Raw genomic sequence first — 16,165 nt, forward strand, 5'->3', positions numbered from 1 at the left:
AATATTGTGATGGCTTCTGTCGTACACCAACGTGAATCAGCCCTAAGTATGCTTATGCCGCTTCCTCTTCAGTCTCCCTCCCTCCTCCCACCCCATCCCCCGCTCTAGGTTGTCACAGAGCACTAGCCCTGGGCTCCCTGTGTCGCAGACAGCCTTTGAGTCTATTAGGAGGGGCTTTTGGTTCGTCATAAGCAGTTTTATTCATTCTTTCAATGCGCTCTTCCATCTCAGGGCAGGGCTGCACGGGCGGAGCGGCCGGCAGGCAGCCCAGCCTGGAGCTCCTCTAGAGGCAGGGGTGCAGAAGCACAGAGGCAGCTGCTGTGAATCAGCAGTGTCTCCATGACTGAGCACATTCCCGCACCACTCATTCTACACTGAAAACACAGATTGTGCCATTGAATTTTCCAGGATATGACCAACTTCAAAATGGGGGCTGGTGGGACTGCCCTGGTGGCCCAGTGGCTAAGACTTCACATTCTGCATGCAGGAGGCCCAGGTTCAATCCCTGGTCAGAGAACTAGATCCCGCACCCTGCTATGAAGATCAGAGACCCCAGGTGCCGCCACTGACTCAGTGCAGCCAAATAAATAAAGACAATATAGGGGCTGCTATCACCGAATTGTGTGTGTGTGCTGCCTAATGCCCATGAAAAACCCTATGACTCATTTCTTTTTATATATAATTTTATTTTTATTCTTTTAAAATATTTTGGCTGCACCGGGTCTTCGTTGTTGCGGGTCTCACTGGGGTGGGGGTGGGCCTTCTCGTCGCGGGCGCAGGCTCTGGGGTCTGGGCCGGCAGAAGTGGCGCACAGGCTTAGTTGCCCTGCAGCCTGTGGGATCTTCCTGGACCAGGCGTCAAATCTGTGTCCCCTGCATTGGCAGGTGGATTCACAACCACTGGGCCACCAGGGAAGTCCCCTGTGATTCATTTCTGTCATTAACCCCCAAACATCCCTCTTCTAGCCACCAACTAAGGAAATTGAACAAATTACATGGCCAGAGTCCATTGTGAACAACTTTTATTATACGTTTAGTGTTCTCTATACAAAAGAAATCAGTTTTGTTTTTTTTTACAGTGATTCAAAAAAAAATTCTGAATAATTTGGCCTTTCCATTGCTCATGCAGTCAGTTTATAAGTCCACATATTAGATGGTCTTCTACGGCCCAGAAGCCTTCCCTGCTGAAGGTCAAGCATGACACCCTCAGATACGCATCTGTCGCTGACAAGGTTGGTTAATGCAAAATAACTCGAAAAAAGGAAAGAACATGATGTGAGAGGGGTTAAAACAAGGTGTGCCACGGTGAGTGAAAATATTTAACCAATGGGAAAAAAAGATCAGACCAACTTGTGGGTGTGTGGGTATGTGGGAAGGGATGGAGACATTTGGAAAAGATTTCCCCGCTGAACAGAACAAACTGGAAAATGTGTGTGCTGGGGAGGCTGCGGGGCCAGAGGTCCCTGGGGCCCAGCGTGGAGTAGGGAGGGGCAGGACAGAGCGGCCACGTCACAGGCGACCGGTGCTCAGAGCAGGAGGGCGAGAGGCTGGCACAGAGCTGGGAGCCGGGCAGGGGACAGCTGACTGAGAACACTGAGTCTGGAAGTCAGAAAGGAGAGCAGGGCAGTCGTCCGACCTGCATCCTTTTTCAAAGAGAAACAAGAGACGTGCACAAAATTCTGCACTTCATCTCCCGGAGTTTTGTGTTTATTGCTTCACTGAAGTCTTTGCATGTGCTGCACGCCAGCCCGGCAGATCCGGGGGTGGAACTTCCACGGCCCCACTCCCCCGAGGCCAGGGTGGAGGGCACAGAGCCTACCAGGCCCCGTCTCGCGGGGACGCAGTATGCTGGGGGCAAGAGATGCCACCCGAGGGGAGAGCTTCGTGGTGACAAACACCAATCAGCTGGTCCCTCTCCTCCTGGCCTGGGTCTCTCCTGAACAGCACAACCGGTTCACTACGGGCTGGCAGACTGACTGACCTGGGACTCAGAAAAATCCTGTGATTTCATTTGTGGAGGTATAAGGGCGTGTGGGAGAAGCAGAAAAGAATGTGGGCCAGATCTTAAGTAACATCACTGTGTCCAAGGCGGGAACACCGCTGTTTCCAGCTGTGCTGAGATGAAAGAACACTGCACAAGGAGTCAGAGGGCCCGAGTTCAAGGCCGGACCTCACCTCGATTTACCAGTTATGTGACTGCGGACAGTCCCTTCCCCTCTCTGGATTTGACCGTACAATGAGTCATTTCAATCAGATCAGCTCTGTGGTTCCTCTGCATGCTGAAATCTGATCCTGTTTAAGCTTTGTACCTATTTCACTTCCATCTTTACTATGATGAAACCACCATTTAATACTAATAGACCAGTAGGGGGCACTGGTTTTGGCTTGAGATGCCGTGTGGTGGGGTCTGGCGGCTTCCCTGGATGGCTGTCCTTCTTTCCCTGTCCCTTCTCAGAACCTGTTCTCAGTAGCGGAGGGAGGGTAAGCTGGGCAGGCTGGGCACAGCCATAGTTCGGCGTGAACTCCCACAGGTGGCCCCTGCCTGTCCTGAAGAGGGGCTGCCCAGGAGTTGGGCTCTGCAAAGGTCACTGAGTGTCCTCCTGTAATTTCAAGCTCTTTGCTTTATTTGTTGACTCCTCTGATTTATTTTAATCAAGGATCTCCCTCTATGCACCTCCTAAGCCCACCACGTAGTGATCAACCAGGATCCTCAGAGTGGTTTCTTTCCCGGGGACCGAATCACAGCACGGGCCGGGGTGTATGTGGCTACTGGCAGAGTGACCGAGGCATCACAAACGGAGCGTGCGCTGCATCCTCCCACGGAGATGCCCTCCCGCCCCCGAGCTGAGAGGCCAGGAAGCTTCCTCTCTTCAGCCCTTAGCAGAGCAGCCTCGCAAAGACTGAGGCGAGGGTGGGAAACCCCCACCGCTCTCGTCACACGGCTTTTGGGGGTGCTCTGTGACTTGGCCTTGATCCTGCAGAGGGCTCCAGGAGCCTTGGAGAGCTGCGGCCCGTGTTGTTCCCCGGGAAAAACCCTCTCCTTTGGATCAGACTCTGTTCAGGGTTTGCCCACAGGAATCGCCCAGACGGAGTCCGGCACAGGCAGCCTCCGACCGCTGCCCCGACACTCCCAACACACTTCCCCACAGCCCTTCACACTTCATCTCCGTGTCTGGGAGTGGACTCAGCCTCTTCCAGACAAGGTCATGCTTTGTACTGTTCCTCCTGAAAGTGCTGCCCGGCGATGGGGCCTCGGCCTGCGTGTGCATGTCCGTGCGGGTGCTGAGTGTGAGCAGGGGAGGCCCTCGCTTGGCTGGAAAAGCCACAAACATCCACGGATCTGTTTCCAGCCCTCTTCTAAGGCTAACTGTGTTCAGGGAAATCACGAAGGTACTCTCCGGGCCCAGGCCACAGAAGTCCTTGTGGTGAGAGCAGTCATGACCCCGGCAGCCTCTCGGACAGGCGAACGTTTCTCTAGGCCTCAGGACTTGCTGGGAAGGGGGCCAAGGCAATGGACAGGGGACAAGTGTAAGCTCAACCATTTCCTCAAAAGCAAGGCAAGGGGCAAAGAGGTCTGTTCACCATGACCCCGGCCAAGGGGCAGGTACTGTCCCCCGGCCCTGCAGTGTGCTTCCTAGAGACTGGCACCCGCTCCTTTAGCTGGGCACATGCCCCTCTGTGGGGACAGGTTTTCAGAGGAGGGACTGACTAGAGGAGACAGAGGCACCGAAATACAGACAAGTCAAGCAGCCTGCCCGAAGCGCAGAGCAGAGCGACCCGGGAGGACCGTTCCCGTCCGGCCCAGAATGGGGAAGCGAGCTATCCCCGCAAGGACCTTCCCTTCAACCTGCAGCCACTGGTGGCTCGAGCATGCAGAGCGCTCCTGTCAACGCCGCCTGTCACGATACTCAGCGCTGAGGACAGGGGCCGCGGCTGCTCGGCACCGCGGTCTCCAGGGCTCAGGCCAGCTGCTCCTGACCATCTGCGGAGCGGAGGGATGGACGGACGGCTGAGAGGAGGAGACGCCATGGCTGAGTCCTGCGGGCAGACAGGGGCTCAGGCCGGGGGTTTCCGGAGCCGGAAACGGCCCACACTTCCGCCCCCTCCCCTGCCCCGGGCCAAGCAGGCCGAAGCACCGGTGGTGGCGCTCTCCTGGCATTGCGGTGGGTATGTTTGGGGTGGCTCTTGAGCACCCTGCTTGGCAGGGAGCGTTGGACAATACTGCTCTCCGGCTGAGCTGGGTGGGCTCTGGCGCGGGCTCCATGGAAGATGGACGCTCCTCGGCCTAACCAGGCGGCCCACACAGCCCTCTGGGCCCCTCCTGTCTTCGCTCGGGGATGACCTGGCCCCTGCCTGCCAGGAGGGCGGCGGTCACGTGGTGTGTGGCTCTCAGCACAGCAGCGCACAAGGGGGCTGGTGGCACTGCCTTCACACACAAGGAGGGGCAAGCCTGGCAGGACACGGAGACAGGCTGAGGTCCCGCCCCCCTTCCCGTCATGGGTCTTGTGAAGGACTTTCTGAGGCAGGGGGATGGTATGACCACAGCTCGGCGCCCACCCTGCCTGCAGAGCTCGCCTCCAGCGCGGTGAGCGCAGACAGTGCAGTGTGGAGTGAAGGCCTGAGAAACGACTGCTCTGCTCAGATCCAGAGTGTTTCTGAGAAATCCAGCTCACAGGCACACCTCCCTGCCATTCCCTGCTCAGGCTCCGGGAACGCCCAGCGGCATCCAGGCAGGTAGAGGGGGTGAACGCCTGGGAAGGCGCCCCTGAGCTGGCTCCTCAGGCCGTCAGTCACCCCTTCCCTCTGACCACGAGAGCCCGTCCAGGCCTCCTGCCCGCACACCTCCCGCGGCCTGGGCCAGTGGAGAGCTGCCTGCCCTCAGGTTCAAACAGCACAGCTGGTGCGGCTCGGGGCTACCTTTTCTTATCTGCAGACAGAGTACCTGTGTCTAGGGGCTTGACCTGCACCTGACCAGTAAGTGACGTAAGCATTGCTAATACCTTTGTGGCTTAAACGTGTGGCAAACGAGGCTTAAATAAGGTCTCTGAAGGACACAGTGCTGCTCCTGCCCAGGTGCCTCCCTGCAGAGACTGTGTCTGTGGTAGGTGGTCCACTCTGGGGGTCAGCTCCACCCTCCTAAAAGCAACTCTAGCTGCAGCAACAGCTGAAGGGCTACCCTTAGGCTCAAGATTTCTCTCTCTGAGGCTAGGTACCTTTGGTTTCAAAATGGAATAGGTGGGGAGGATAAAGGCAGAGCCCTGGGTCTCTGAGAACCGCAGGTCTTCGAGTGTCTCCATCTGGGGCATGTTTTGAGTGGCTGCTTCGGGTTCTGCTGGGATGCTTGCATAGGCCGCCCAGCTCTCCTTGAGACAGGTGTCACTGGAGGCTTCAAGGCTTGCAGGGAGGGGCTGCGGACCTGGGAACTGCAGGGACAGGTCAGAGCTGCGTAAGGCATACGAAGAGCGCTGCCAGGCCCTGCTCTGCAGCACTGAGTACCGCGGTCCTGCGGGGGCTCCTGATATGGGAACACCCTAAGGAACGGACTCGCAGGCTACTCCTGGGGGTAGCCGCGCCCCATCCACACACCGTAAAACACCAGACCCACTGTCACACAGAGCCGACCGAGGAGAGGCTACCTGCCACACACGCAAGGGGAGTGCAGGTCCACCCCCAGGCACACCAGCACAGCCTTCGCACCGTGGGGTCCGTCTCCCGGAGGGCAGCAGCACAGGCCCTGACCCGGTGTGGGGCAGCCCCCACCCTGGATGCAGGGGGCGCAGTCCTCTGCCCCACAGCCTGAGTCTCAGTGATGAGGAGGAAGGCAGTCCAATCCCAGCCCTTCCCTTCTCTCTCAAGGTGGGCACGGCTCCCCAGGGACCAGACACCTGGCTTCCCTCTGCTTGAGGTACACGGTCACAGGAGCCGAAGTCCTTCGCCTTGGTGCCCACTCCTGTTCCTCAGACTCCTTCAGTCAGCACAGCTTTTGTCTCAGACGCTCCAGAGCAAGGGGCAGGGTGAGAGCGAGGAGCAAGAGGTAAGCCCACCTCCCCAGCTGAACCAGAGCCAGGCAAGGAGGCCTGACCCCCCTCTCCCTCCCTGCCAAAAATACTGTCGTTTCCCAGAAAGGCGCCAAGCCCAGCTCAGCAGCTGACAAGGTTGAGGCAGAGGGGTTGGGGGCCGGGGGAGGCATGTGATGAGAAAGGCATCCTTGGGAAATACATGGGCCCAGCAGCAGTTTGAATACTATAGCTCTTCTGTATGTTCGCTTACAGATCAATCCTTTTTGCTTATCTTGCAGTTTCCTGGGGGAGAATCCGCCTATCGTTTCTTTTTCCAGGGACATTTCTTCAAAAGGAAAAGAAAATGGACATGTTGGGTCTGGAGGGGGAAGACTCACGGAGCAAAAACAGAGACGAGAAGGACTGTAACCAGCGGAAACCTGGTGTGTGTGTGTGTGTGTGTGTGGAGGTCGGGGTGGGCAGTGTGGTGGAGGCCTGGGGTGACCGTGAGGCTGAGCGAGACACCGGGGCTCCCTCCGGCGGAGCTGAGCCGAGGCAGCAGCTTGCCCACAGGTGGCACCGGGGGGTCATCGGGAGGGGGCTTGCAGTCGGCTGGGCAGTCGCCGGCCCTCACAGCTTGGCAGCCTCTCATGCTGTCCCCCCGTCCCTGAAGGTGGTGGCGGCTCTGGGGCAGGTCTGCAGCGGCTCATCTCCCCCCTTCCCCCTCCGGCTTGCGGAGTAGCGGCTGTGCCTGCAAGGCTCCGTTAGGCCAGAGAATAGATGGCGTTGACCGGTGACGTGGCCTCCGAGCTCTCGTTGCCTTCCGTCTCCTCCTTGTCCTTCTTGACTGTGTACTGGCCGATGAAGGAGCCGTCCTCGTTGAACTGGCCCTCGCCACCCTCGCCATAGTCCACCAGGCTGTCGTCGCTCTCCTGCTGCTTAATGGTGCCGTCCAGGGACGTCTGGCTGCCCTGCAGGGGCTTGTTGTCCTCGTCACTGGACGGGGAGAGACAGAGGATCAGAGCCAGTCCACCCTGTGCCGCCCAGACCCCGGCCGGAAGGGAGAGGGCCTCCAGCCTCTCGCTGCTCAGAGGACCGGACCCCAGGATGACCCAGCCCTCACTTGCTGGCCCTGTCTGGCCAGGTCTGCAGAGGGAAGCTGAGGCCAAGAGAGGACACTTCTCCAGGGCAGAGGGGCAGGCGGGTGCTGGGCCAGGATGCCAGGATGTGCCCGCACTCCTAGACGCCTGGGCGGGGGTCTTTTCTGTGAGGCCGGGCTGCTGGCTCTCTGGGATGGAAGCAGAGAAGCAGCCACCCTCCAGGAGGCAGACGGAACTGCCTGTGGACCAGCGGGGACAGGAAGGGTCAAAGAAAGAGGTCAAGGGCTCTGAGTTCTGGTCCCGAGTGTGTCCCTGCGGCTTTGGGAAAGCCCTTCCTTCTCACTGGGCTTTAGTCCTGCCATCAAGAGGGTTCATCTAGCTCTGACTCTGTGATCTGTGACTCTCTCTGGAAAGATTGCCCTTGGCAAGAAGCGAGGGTCCGAGCCCAAGAGAGACAAACCCCTCCCTGCCTTTCCTTTTCTCTTTCTTGGCGGTGTTACCCTTAGCTCTGGTTTATCCACAGAAAGATGCTGGTTTCAGGGCAAGCGGAGGGAGGTGGCAGGGTGTACGTATGAGACAGGAGGGCTGGCAATCAGAGACAAAACTAGCCAGGCGTGGAGGGCTGTGCCCAGCTCCCTCAGAAGCTCTGCAGGCCCTGCCCTTAAGCTCCTCTCACGCGGAGAGAGCTGGTCATTACAGTGGCATCTGCCTGCTGGGGTGCCTGCTGTGCCCCCAGGGAGGGAGACACCCAGAGGGGGCAGGCATCTGCTCTGGCACTGCATCCCGTCCCCCGAGGCAGGGACCAGGTGCTGCCCTTCAGAGGAGAGAGAGGTCCCGGCAGGCAGGAACACAGCGGGCCGGGCAGGCTGAGCAGACACCCCGCAGCCCGCTCCTCTGCCCCAGGCCACACCTAGCCATCCCTGGGCTTGTGGCAAACACCGTCTGGATTGTCACTAGAGTGGGAAGGGAGTTCTTGCCTCAGCGCTGGGCACAGGCAGCTGCCAGGGGTGGGGAGGGCTGCGAACCAGAGCAGAGGAGCTGGGCACCAGCAGGTGGGAAGCTAGCAGCCCACCCCCACCGCGCCAAGCGAGACACCCCCACCGCGCGCCAAGGGACAGTGGCCCTGTCTCCTGGCCTAACTGACGGCAGGGCTGCGGGAGGGGCAGCTGAGATGGAAGTGGGCCTCCAGGGTTACGTTATCTGTTCAGAGGGTGAAATTCATGTTTTGAAAAACAAGCAGATTCTAATGACCAAGCCCCTGACTCCACTTGCCACTCTGTTTCACCAGCACCCTCTCCCCAGGGCTCTCCACTCCCGCTGCACGGTCGTGATGACTGTCTGTGTGATTCTTGTGAACTCCAGGCCCCCAAGCTACATGCAGGCACTGGCCAGGCTGGCCCAGCGGGCATGGAGGCCGTGGGAGAGGGCTTCACTGTGCCAGCTTCTTGTGGGGAAAGAGGACCTACATCCGGGAAAGGACTGTGACCCTGTGGTCTAGGCACCCGTTCGCCTCCCTTCCAGAAGACCTCTGAGGACCAGGTGGACAGACCAGGGAGAGAGAAGCAGAGAGAGCCCCACCAGAGAGGTGCTGGGCAGGGGGGTCCCAGACGAGCAGGGCGAGCCCACACCCCAGGCTGTCCCGCCCAGGAACCTGGTTTCTGCTCTAACATACTGATTTTCGCCCTTTCCAACTTCCGACTCTGGGATTCATCCAAGTGGGGCTCCAGGATGGATGCTGCAGGCCCCCCAGAGCCACAGCCAAGGGGTGTGCAGGTGCACACACGTGTGTGTGCCCATGTGTGTGCTGTGTAAGCCCGTGCGTGCACGCACCAGTATTTGTGTCTCCAGCCTCAGAGTCAGTGGGGCCGGGGGTGGCAGTGGGGAGGAAGCACACGCTTTCACCCAGCAACTGTGGTGTCTGGGAGGAGAGGTGCCCGAGAAAGCGGCTTCTCCCGGCACAGGTCCCTGGGCCCGCCCCTCACGCCGCCTCGAGCTGCACTGAGGGTCTGGGGAGAGAAGGCCCAGGCCCTCTGGGACTCATGGCCAGAGAAGGACCCTGGACCAACGGGGAAGCTGGGCCCCACGAGGGGTGCTGAGGACTGTTGGGGAAGGGCCTCTCACACTTGCCCTTTGGGAGGCTTATGAGGATGCAGAGAGTGGACGGACAGACAGTCTATAAGGCGCAGACACTCCCCAGCCTGGGCCTTGGTCCTCTCGGTGGGGACACGGGCCCTGGACCAAACGCTGTCCAAGGCCCATTCCAGGCTGCAGCCCAGAACGTCATTCTAGGTCCTGAGGGAAAGGCCCAGAACACCGCTCCCTTCATCCCTCAACCAGCTGTCTCAAACACAATACAACTTCCCCGTGTCGTCACCATTTTCAGGGCCGGGGTGGGGTACAGGCAGAGGGGGAGCTGAGGCAGATGGCTCCTGTGTGGGCAGCGGCTCTGCTGCCCGTTGATCTGATCCTGTCTGGGAGGCTGCTGACGGGCAACGTGGCAGAGGCCCAAGACAGGCTAAGGAGAGGTCAGAGGGGGATGGGGTGGCCTGGCCCAGAGAGACTGGTGGGGGTGGGCTCTGATCTGAGCACTTCCTCCCATCGCACCTGGCCTGCGGATGAGACCTCCAGGACTCATTCTGCACTAGTCCTTTGCTCAAAGCACACTTGCCATTAAAATGGACAGATGACAATTCTGTTAAGCCAGATACAAAGGCCCGTCCAGACCTGAGCGGAAGCATGGGCGCAGGACAAGGGCAGTAGCCGGACGTTGCGGCCCGGCCTCCCCAGTTCTGTACTAGCTCACAGTGGGGAATGCATGAGGCTTGGCCAGGTCACTTCCTAGTCCAGGCCTTGGTCCTCTTGTTGGGGACACGGGCGCCAGAACAAATGCTGTCCAAGGCCCATTCCAGGCTGCAGCCCAGAGATGTCATTCTAGGTCCTGAGGGAAAGGCCCAGAACATCGCTCCCTTCACCCTCCTGTAGTTGAGTCTCAAATATAATACAACTGCCCCGTGTCATCATCATTTTCAGGGCTGGGGTGGGGTACAGGCAGATGGGAAGCTGAGAGCAGAGCTCATTGCACAGCAAGAGGGAGCCTGGGGCTCGCTTTCAGAGCAAAAAGGTAGAAACACACATACAAAGAACACAATAAACCTGAGTTGTGCAGCTGGATGAATGAAACGCTGCTCATCAAATGAGTGTGAGTGTGCTGGGCGGTGCTCCCGCCACAGGCAGAGCTGATGGGAGGATCTCCACGCGGTGGCCTCTGAGCCCAGCTGTCAGCCCTGAGGGCAGGAGGGAAAACCCACCAGACAGGGGTGCTGTGCGTGAGCAGGAGTGAAGGGGACCCCGCACCTGTAATCAAAGGAGCCATCCTCTTCTTTGGGGTCTTCAGGGCCGAGGGGCACATCCTTCTTTTCTCGCACTTGGTCAGGAAGAGAAACAAGGACACAGAGGTGATGACTGGCCCCAAAGGAACAGCCAAAGACGCTGCCTCTGGGTTCAATACCTCTTTCTCAATACAGCACCACCCACGCCCTCTGCTTCTTGCCTCCCGCTTTTAAGCAGGTTCCAGGCTAATTCTGCCTCCTTGCCATCATCTCCACTGATCACTGAAATCTTCCCCAACCTGGCTCGCCTCAGCCTCTCCATGAGGTCTTCCCCAAACACCCGGACGCCGTCCTTTCCTTGGCAACTTTCCTTTTTGCCACACTGTGTGGCAGGCGAGATCTTAGTTCTCTGAACAGGGATCCAACCCACGCCCCCTGCACTCCTTAGCACGGAGTCCTAACCACTGGATTGTCAGGGAATTCCTTGGCACCTTTCTTAATCCTGCTCTGTGTGACAATTACTTGTGCACATTTATGACGCCCGTAATAGAATGCCAGTTCTTTCCTTGAGGGTGGGGACTGTGTGTCTCTTCAAAGCTCCTGGGAGAGTGTCCTGGGCAGAGAGGACACGCTGTACACGCCTCTGGAATGGAAGGCGCTCTCCTAACTGGGACCCCACTTGTCTGCGTGACTCCCCTTTCCCACACCGCCCGTGAATGGCCAGCACTCCTCCCAGGCCCTGTCTGGTGCTGTGACCCTCCTACTGCACCAGCTGCCCTGTCCTTGACGGAGCGGTCACTTCTTCTAGAACCCTTTGCACCCAGCACAAGGGCTGGTGCACCGCAGACACTCAGGTGAATGACTGTGCTTCTTTTTGAGGCACAAGGCAGGATAACCACCCCTATTTTCACGGAGGGAAGCTGAGGCCTGGAAGACATCGCATAACAATTAGCAACTAAACAAAATGTCGAATGGACACTGGAGCCACTGGAGCCCTGGTCTCATGGCTCCTGGCTCTTTCATCTTCTGATGTAAGGAAAGGGGCATAACTAGAAGAAGAACTTTCTGAAATGGGCAGAGGAAGGTCCAGAGTTAGCTGATCATTCTCAGGTGTCCCAGTTCCACCTGGAACAAGGAGTGAGATCAGAGAGGCCGCCCTTCCTCAGCCTTTCTTACAGAAGAAAAGCAATCCCAGCACAGCACAACAAAGTGAACAAATCGTTCACCAATGTGCATGCTAAGCGCTAAGTCGCTCAGTCGTGTCCAACTCTTTGCGACCCCATGGACTGTAGCCCGCCAGGCTCCTCTGTCCATGGGGATTCTCCAGACAAGAATACTGGAGTGGACTGCCATTTCCCTCTCCATCATTCACCAATAATGAAGTATAATTTCCTGCCGTTCCTGACTTGAAGGAGTCCTTTAGAATCCTAGCGTCTGAGAGCACGTGGGCCAGAGGAAGAAAATAGAATAGAATCTCCTCTCTCTGAGTTGAGTTTTAGGAGATCGTGGAGAAGGACTTGTTCACAGAGATGGGGAGAAGCCAGTGCTTGGAGAGCACAGGGTGTATCTGGTGATGGCTCTGGGGGCAGGGAGCAATTTCATCCTGCAGTCCAGCTGGACTTCTGCTCTCAGGGTCATCCATTATCCTGTCTCCTGTCACCCTCCCCACCCCATCACAGACAGATGGCTTTCTTGTCCCTGTTTGAAAAACAATCAATATTTCCAGAAACAAAAAAGCCAGAGGCCCTTGTCCTTGACCTTGGTTTGTCTGGGCTGGAGGATCTTCAGGCCACAGAACAGAAGTACCTCTCTGGGACTCAAAGGAAAGCCCAAAGCCCTTTAAGGACTGGCGAGGGGTGGGGTTCCTCTCCGTGCAACCTACCCCCCAGCCTCTGCCTGCTCCTCATATAGGGCCATCTGTCCCCTTGTTGAGGTATTGTGATTGCAACCCCGCCGTGCTGAGCGCCCAGCTCCACAGCCTCTCTCGTGTGTGTGCTTCTTCCATCCAGACCTCTCCTCCCTCCAGCCTCTCTCTCTCATGGTTACAGAAAAGCATCTCTCCTTTCTCCTTCACTGGGATACAGGGTCCTAATGAGATTCAGGCTGAAAAAAGCCAATTACTGAGCAGATGGGTGGTGAGTCCAGGGGAGGGAAGGTCACTCTTAATGGGAGCCAGGGCTCCTTCCATCCCCTCTCTGGCTGCTTGGACTGCTCCATCCCCCCACCTCAGGGGAACTTAATTAACTCAAGTGCTTTCTGGCAACTCTACGGTGCACAGAACAGGCAAGAGGACCCTACGTCCCAGCCTGGGGAAGGGCTGTGCTTGCTGAGAGAATGGCGACTCACAGGAAGAGCCTGGTGGCCCTGTCCCCGAAGCTGGCTCCTTGGACACATCTTACCGGGGTACTTGCCGCCGCGACTCCTCTTGATGAAACAGACAATGAGCAGGATCAGCACCAGCAGGGCGATGGCACACATGAGTCCGATGAACCAGCCCTGGGTGGCAATGTCCGCCTGGTTGTTGGTGTAGGCTGTGGGGGAGGGCCAGAGGCACACACATGAATGACCGGTTCACAAGGCGGCACGCAAGGAGGAGGGAGAATTTCGGCTATTTCATGGCCAGGTTCCTCCTGCAGCCTACCGCTACCACCCGGCCGCCCTCTGGCTCAAACCACCCCGCTACAGGGATGAAAAGGCAAGGGCAAAAGGTCAGAAAAGAGGCACCAACAAGGAAGGAGTAGAGGGAACAGAATAAGCAGCAGAAGGCTGAGCAGGCCCTTTGGGAAGAGAACCGTCCTAAGCTTGAGGCACTGGCATTCTTGCAAGCACAGTGGCTGAGCACAGCCTGGTGGGGAAGGAAGGAAGGCCAGGGACTGACTGTGACTCCCTGTGGATGAGCCGGGTTGAGCTTGCGTGCTGCCCACCCGGGAATGGGGGCCGCGGTCACACGCACACCCCCGGGGGAACACCTTCGCGGGCCGGCACAGACACCGGGACAGACACCTGTCCTCGCAGCCCGTTAGCCTTTCCCGAAGCAGGACCTGGGCGTGGTGCAGTCCAGGGTGCCCCATGCTCCCTTGTGTCTCTCCAACATCCCTGCATGGGCACCTCAGATGGGCCAGGGGAGGCCATGCCTTCAGCACAGCCCACGCCACTCCACCACACGTGGAGACCCCTGTGACAGACAGCCCCTTGCCACCCCTGCCTGGACACGTGGAGGCCTGTCTCAAAGCGGGAGACCCCTTCATGACTCCAGGGGCAGGCTGCATGGGCCTGGAGACCGGAGCACGTCTGACGGTGTCCTGGAGGACCCATGACTGAGGTTAGAGATGGGAAGGGGTTGGGTGCATAGGCGTCACCTGCCCTCTTCCTGTCTACGGACTGAAGAAGAAAAGATGCAGCCTTCCCTGGAAACCACGACTTGGAGGACAGGATCAGGGACAGAGGAGACCGCAGGGAACCTGGGGCAGACAGAGCCAGCGCAGTAGCCTCTGGGAGACCCAGCAATGGTGGGAGTGCTGGGAGCCACGCAGCCCGAGCTGAGGCTCCGGGCCTCCCAGGGGAGAAGCTCGGGGGCAGAGACGTGACCCCAGGCTGCACCCCAAGGTCTGAGTTACACCATCGTGTAGGGCAGGTATCCAGGTGTGGCCTACTCTTTGCTCTTTGTGGGCAGAAAAACTGTCTTTACCGTGTTCTCAGCGTCCAGCCAAGGGCCTTGCACCAAGCTGGGTCTCAATAAACAATGAAGACTGATGAACAAGACCTTCCCCTCTCTCTGCAGTCTGGCTGCCCAGGCAGTCCGGGCTGGAAAGTTCCATAAGACCATGGCCATGACCACGTTGATCCGGGTGCTGTGGGGGAAGTCCCACCCCTGCGTCCACAGGCTATGTCCCACACAAGATCTGAGAGGTCTTCCCAAGCCCCACAAAGGATCAGATTACCTCCTTCCTTCAACCTCCAGCGTTTCTCGTTACCACTAGGAAAAACTCCTCTATTGCTTATCCTGACCCGCGGGGCTCCATCAGTCGCGTCTCCCACCACCCTGGCCGCTCCAGACCCCCCGGCCGCTCCCATGCCTGCCTCGGGGTCCTCTGCATCTGCTGCTCTGTCTTCAGACAGCGGCCTCATCAAATGTCATCTCTTCAGAGAGGCCTTCCTGGACCTTCCCAGCTAAGACAAAACTCTCTTTCCCACCCTGCCACTCTATCTGCAGGACTGATTGTGCCCTTTTCATAGCACTTATAACAACTGGCTATACTACTACTGCTAACAGCTTACACTTGTAAGCACTTCCTATGGGCTGACACAGCTCAAAGCACTTTCCCACAATTATCTAGTTTAACCCTCACAACAGTCCCATAGGGTGGATTTGTCGTTCAGTCACTAGGTCGTGTCTGACTCTTTGCGACCCCATGGACTGCAGCATGCCAGGCTTCCCTGCCCTTCACTGTCTCCCAGAGCTTGCTCAAATTCATATCCATTGAGTCGATGATGCTATCCAACCATCTTGTCCTGTCATCCTTTCTCAAGAAGAAGCAAGAACTGCGATCCGATGGCCTCCAGAATGAAAAGTACAATCACAGAAAACTAACCAAAATGATCACAAGGATCATAGCCTTGTGTAACTCAATGAAGCCATGAGCCATGCTGTGCAGAGCCACCCGAGACAGATGTTTCATGGTGGAGAGTTCTGACAGGATGTGGTCCACTGGAGAAGCGAATGGCAAACCTCTTCAGCATTCTTGCCTTGAGAACCCCAAGAACAGTAGGAAAAGGCAAAAAGGTGGATTTGTACTATTACCCTGTTTCATAGGTGAGGCAACCGAGGTGCTGAGGTCAGTGATCGGCTCAGGGCCCTGGAACTGTAAGTGGTGGAGCTGAGGTGTGACCCCAGGCTGTCTGGTTTGAGTCTGTGCTCTTTACCACTCCACTCAGAAGGTAAGCTCCTTGAAGGAGGGACTGTCAGGGACTGGAGGGACTGTCGTGCCCAGGGCTGGGCCACAGCCCGGAACACAGGGCCCTCAGTTCTCATCTGCTCCTTGGCCTCCGCCCCGTGGCCCACCCTCTCACCCTCTCGGCCTGGTGGGGCTCTGCCTCCCTCAGACTCCATGCTGCCCTCCCTTCTGCACCTGTGCCAGCACTTGACTCAATCGCCCGCTGTGGGTCCCCTCGGCAGTTACTGCATTCTTCTGCTCTACAGTGAGCTTTGCTGGCGGAAGATGCAAACCAGGCCTGTCACGGACTCGCCGAGTCATACTTCAACGGGCCCTCCACGGCAGCCTGGCCCTCCTTCCACTCCTCCCTGCTGCCCCTCTCCCGCCCAGTCTGTGTCTCGTTGTTGCACTCACCTGCCCCACACTGGAGGCCACTGGAGCTTCACAGGCTCTACAACCGTCTCCTTCCATACCTGACGGGGCTCTCCTCTCTCCCCTCTGCAGGGACCCAACGCCTCACCTCCTTGGTGGCTCAGTCCTGTGAGGATCTCTGAAAACTCTAGCATTTCCCAGTTCTTCCCCAGTGCTGTCTCTTCCCTTTCTCTGTTAAACGTGCCGAAGCTCCCTGTTTTCAGGCATTGCTGAGGAACCTGCCAGGCTTTTTGGCTCTCGTGCGCACACTGTCCTCTTACAGGTAAGTGCTCCAACCTTCCGCCATCATCGCCGATCCCTGCCAGCTCCTTTCCATGCCCCACATGCTGGCCTCCAAGCCCGCTGTAGTCCGTGCTCACCCACCACCACCAA

The 16,165-nt window shown here is 57.9% G+C and overlaps 1 protein-coding gene across 12 annotated transcripts in view; it reads right to left on the minus strand.

The window, feature by feature from the left end:
- Positions 1–1,004: 1,004 nt before the first annotated feature.
- Positions 1,005–16,165, minus strand: part of NFASC (neurofascin) — a 201,324-nt gene continuing 186,163 nt past the window's right edge. For all 12 annotated transcript variants that reach the window (XM_086345654.1, XM_086345649.1, XM_086345648.1 and 9 more), the window contains 3 exons: positions 12,827–12,958; positions 10,453–10,522; positions 1,005–6,994 (listed from right to left, as the gene is read on the minus strand). In XM_086345654.1, coding sequence (XP_086201780.1) covers positions 6,763–6,994; positions 10,453–10,522; positions 12,827–12,958 — 434 coding nt within the window. In that variant the 3' untranslated portion in view covers positions 1,005–6,762. The remainder of the gene's footprint in view (positions 6,995–10,452; positions 10,523–12,826; positions 12,959–16,165) is intronic.

Source organism: Bos grunniens, chromosome 16 (assembly GCF_055505025.1).
Source record: "Bos grunniens cultivar Pamir isolate PY7600 chromosome 16, Bosgru_T2T1.0, whole genome shotgun sequence".
Lineage (NCBI taxonomy): Eukaryota > Metazoa > Chordata > Mammalia > Artiodactyla > Bovidae > Bos > Bos grunniens.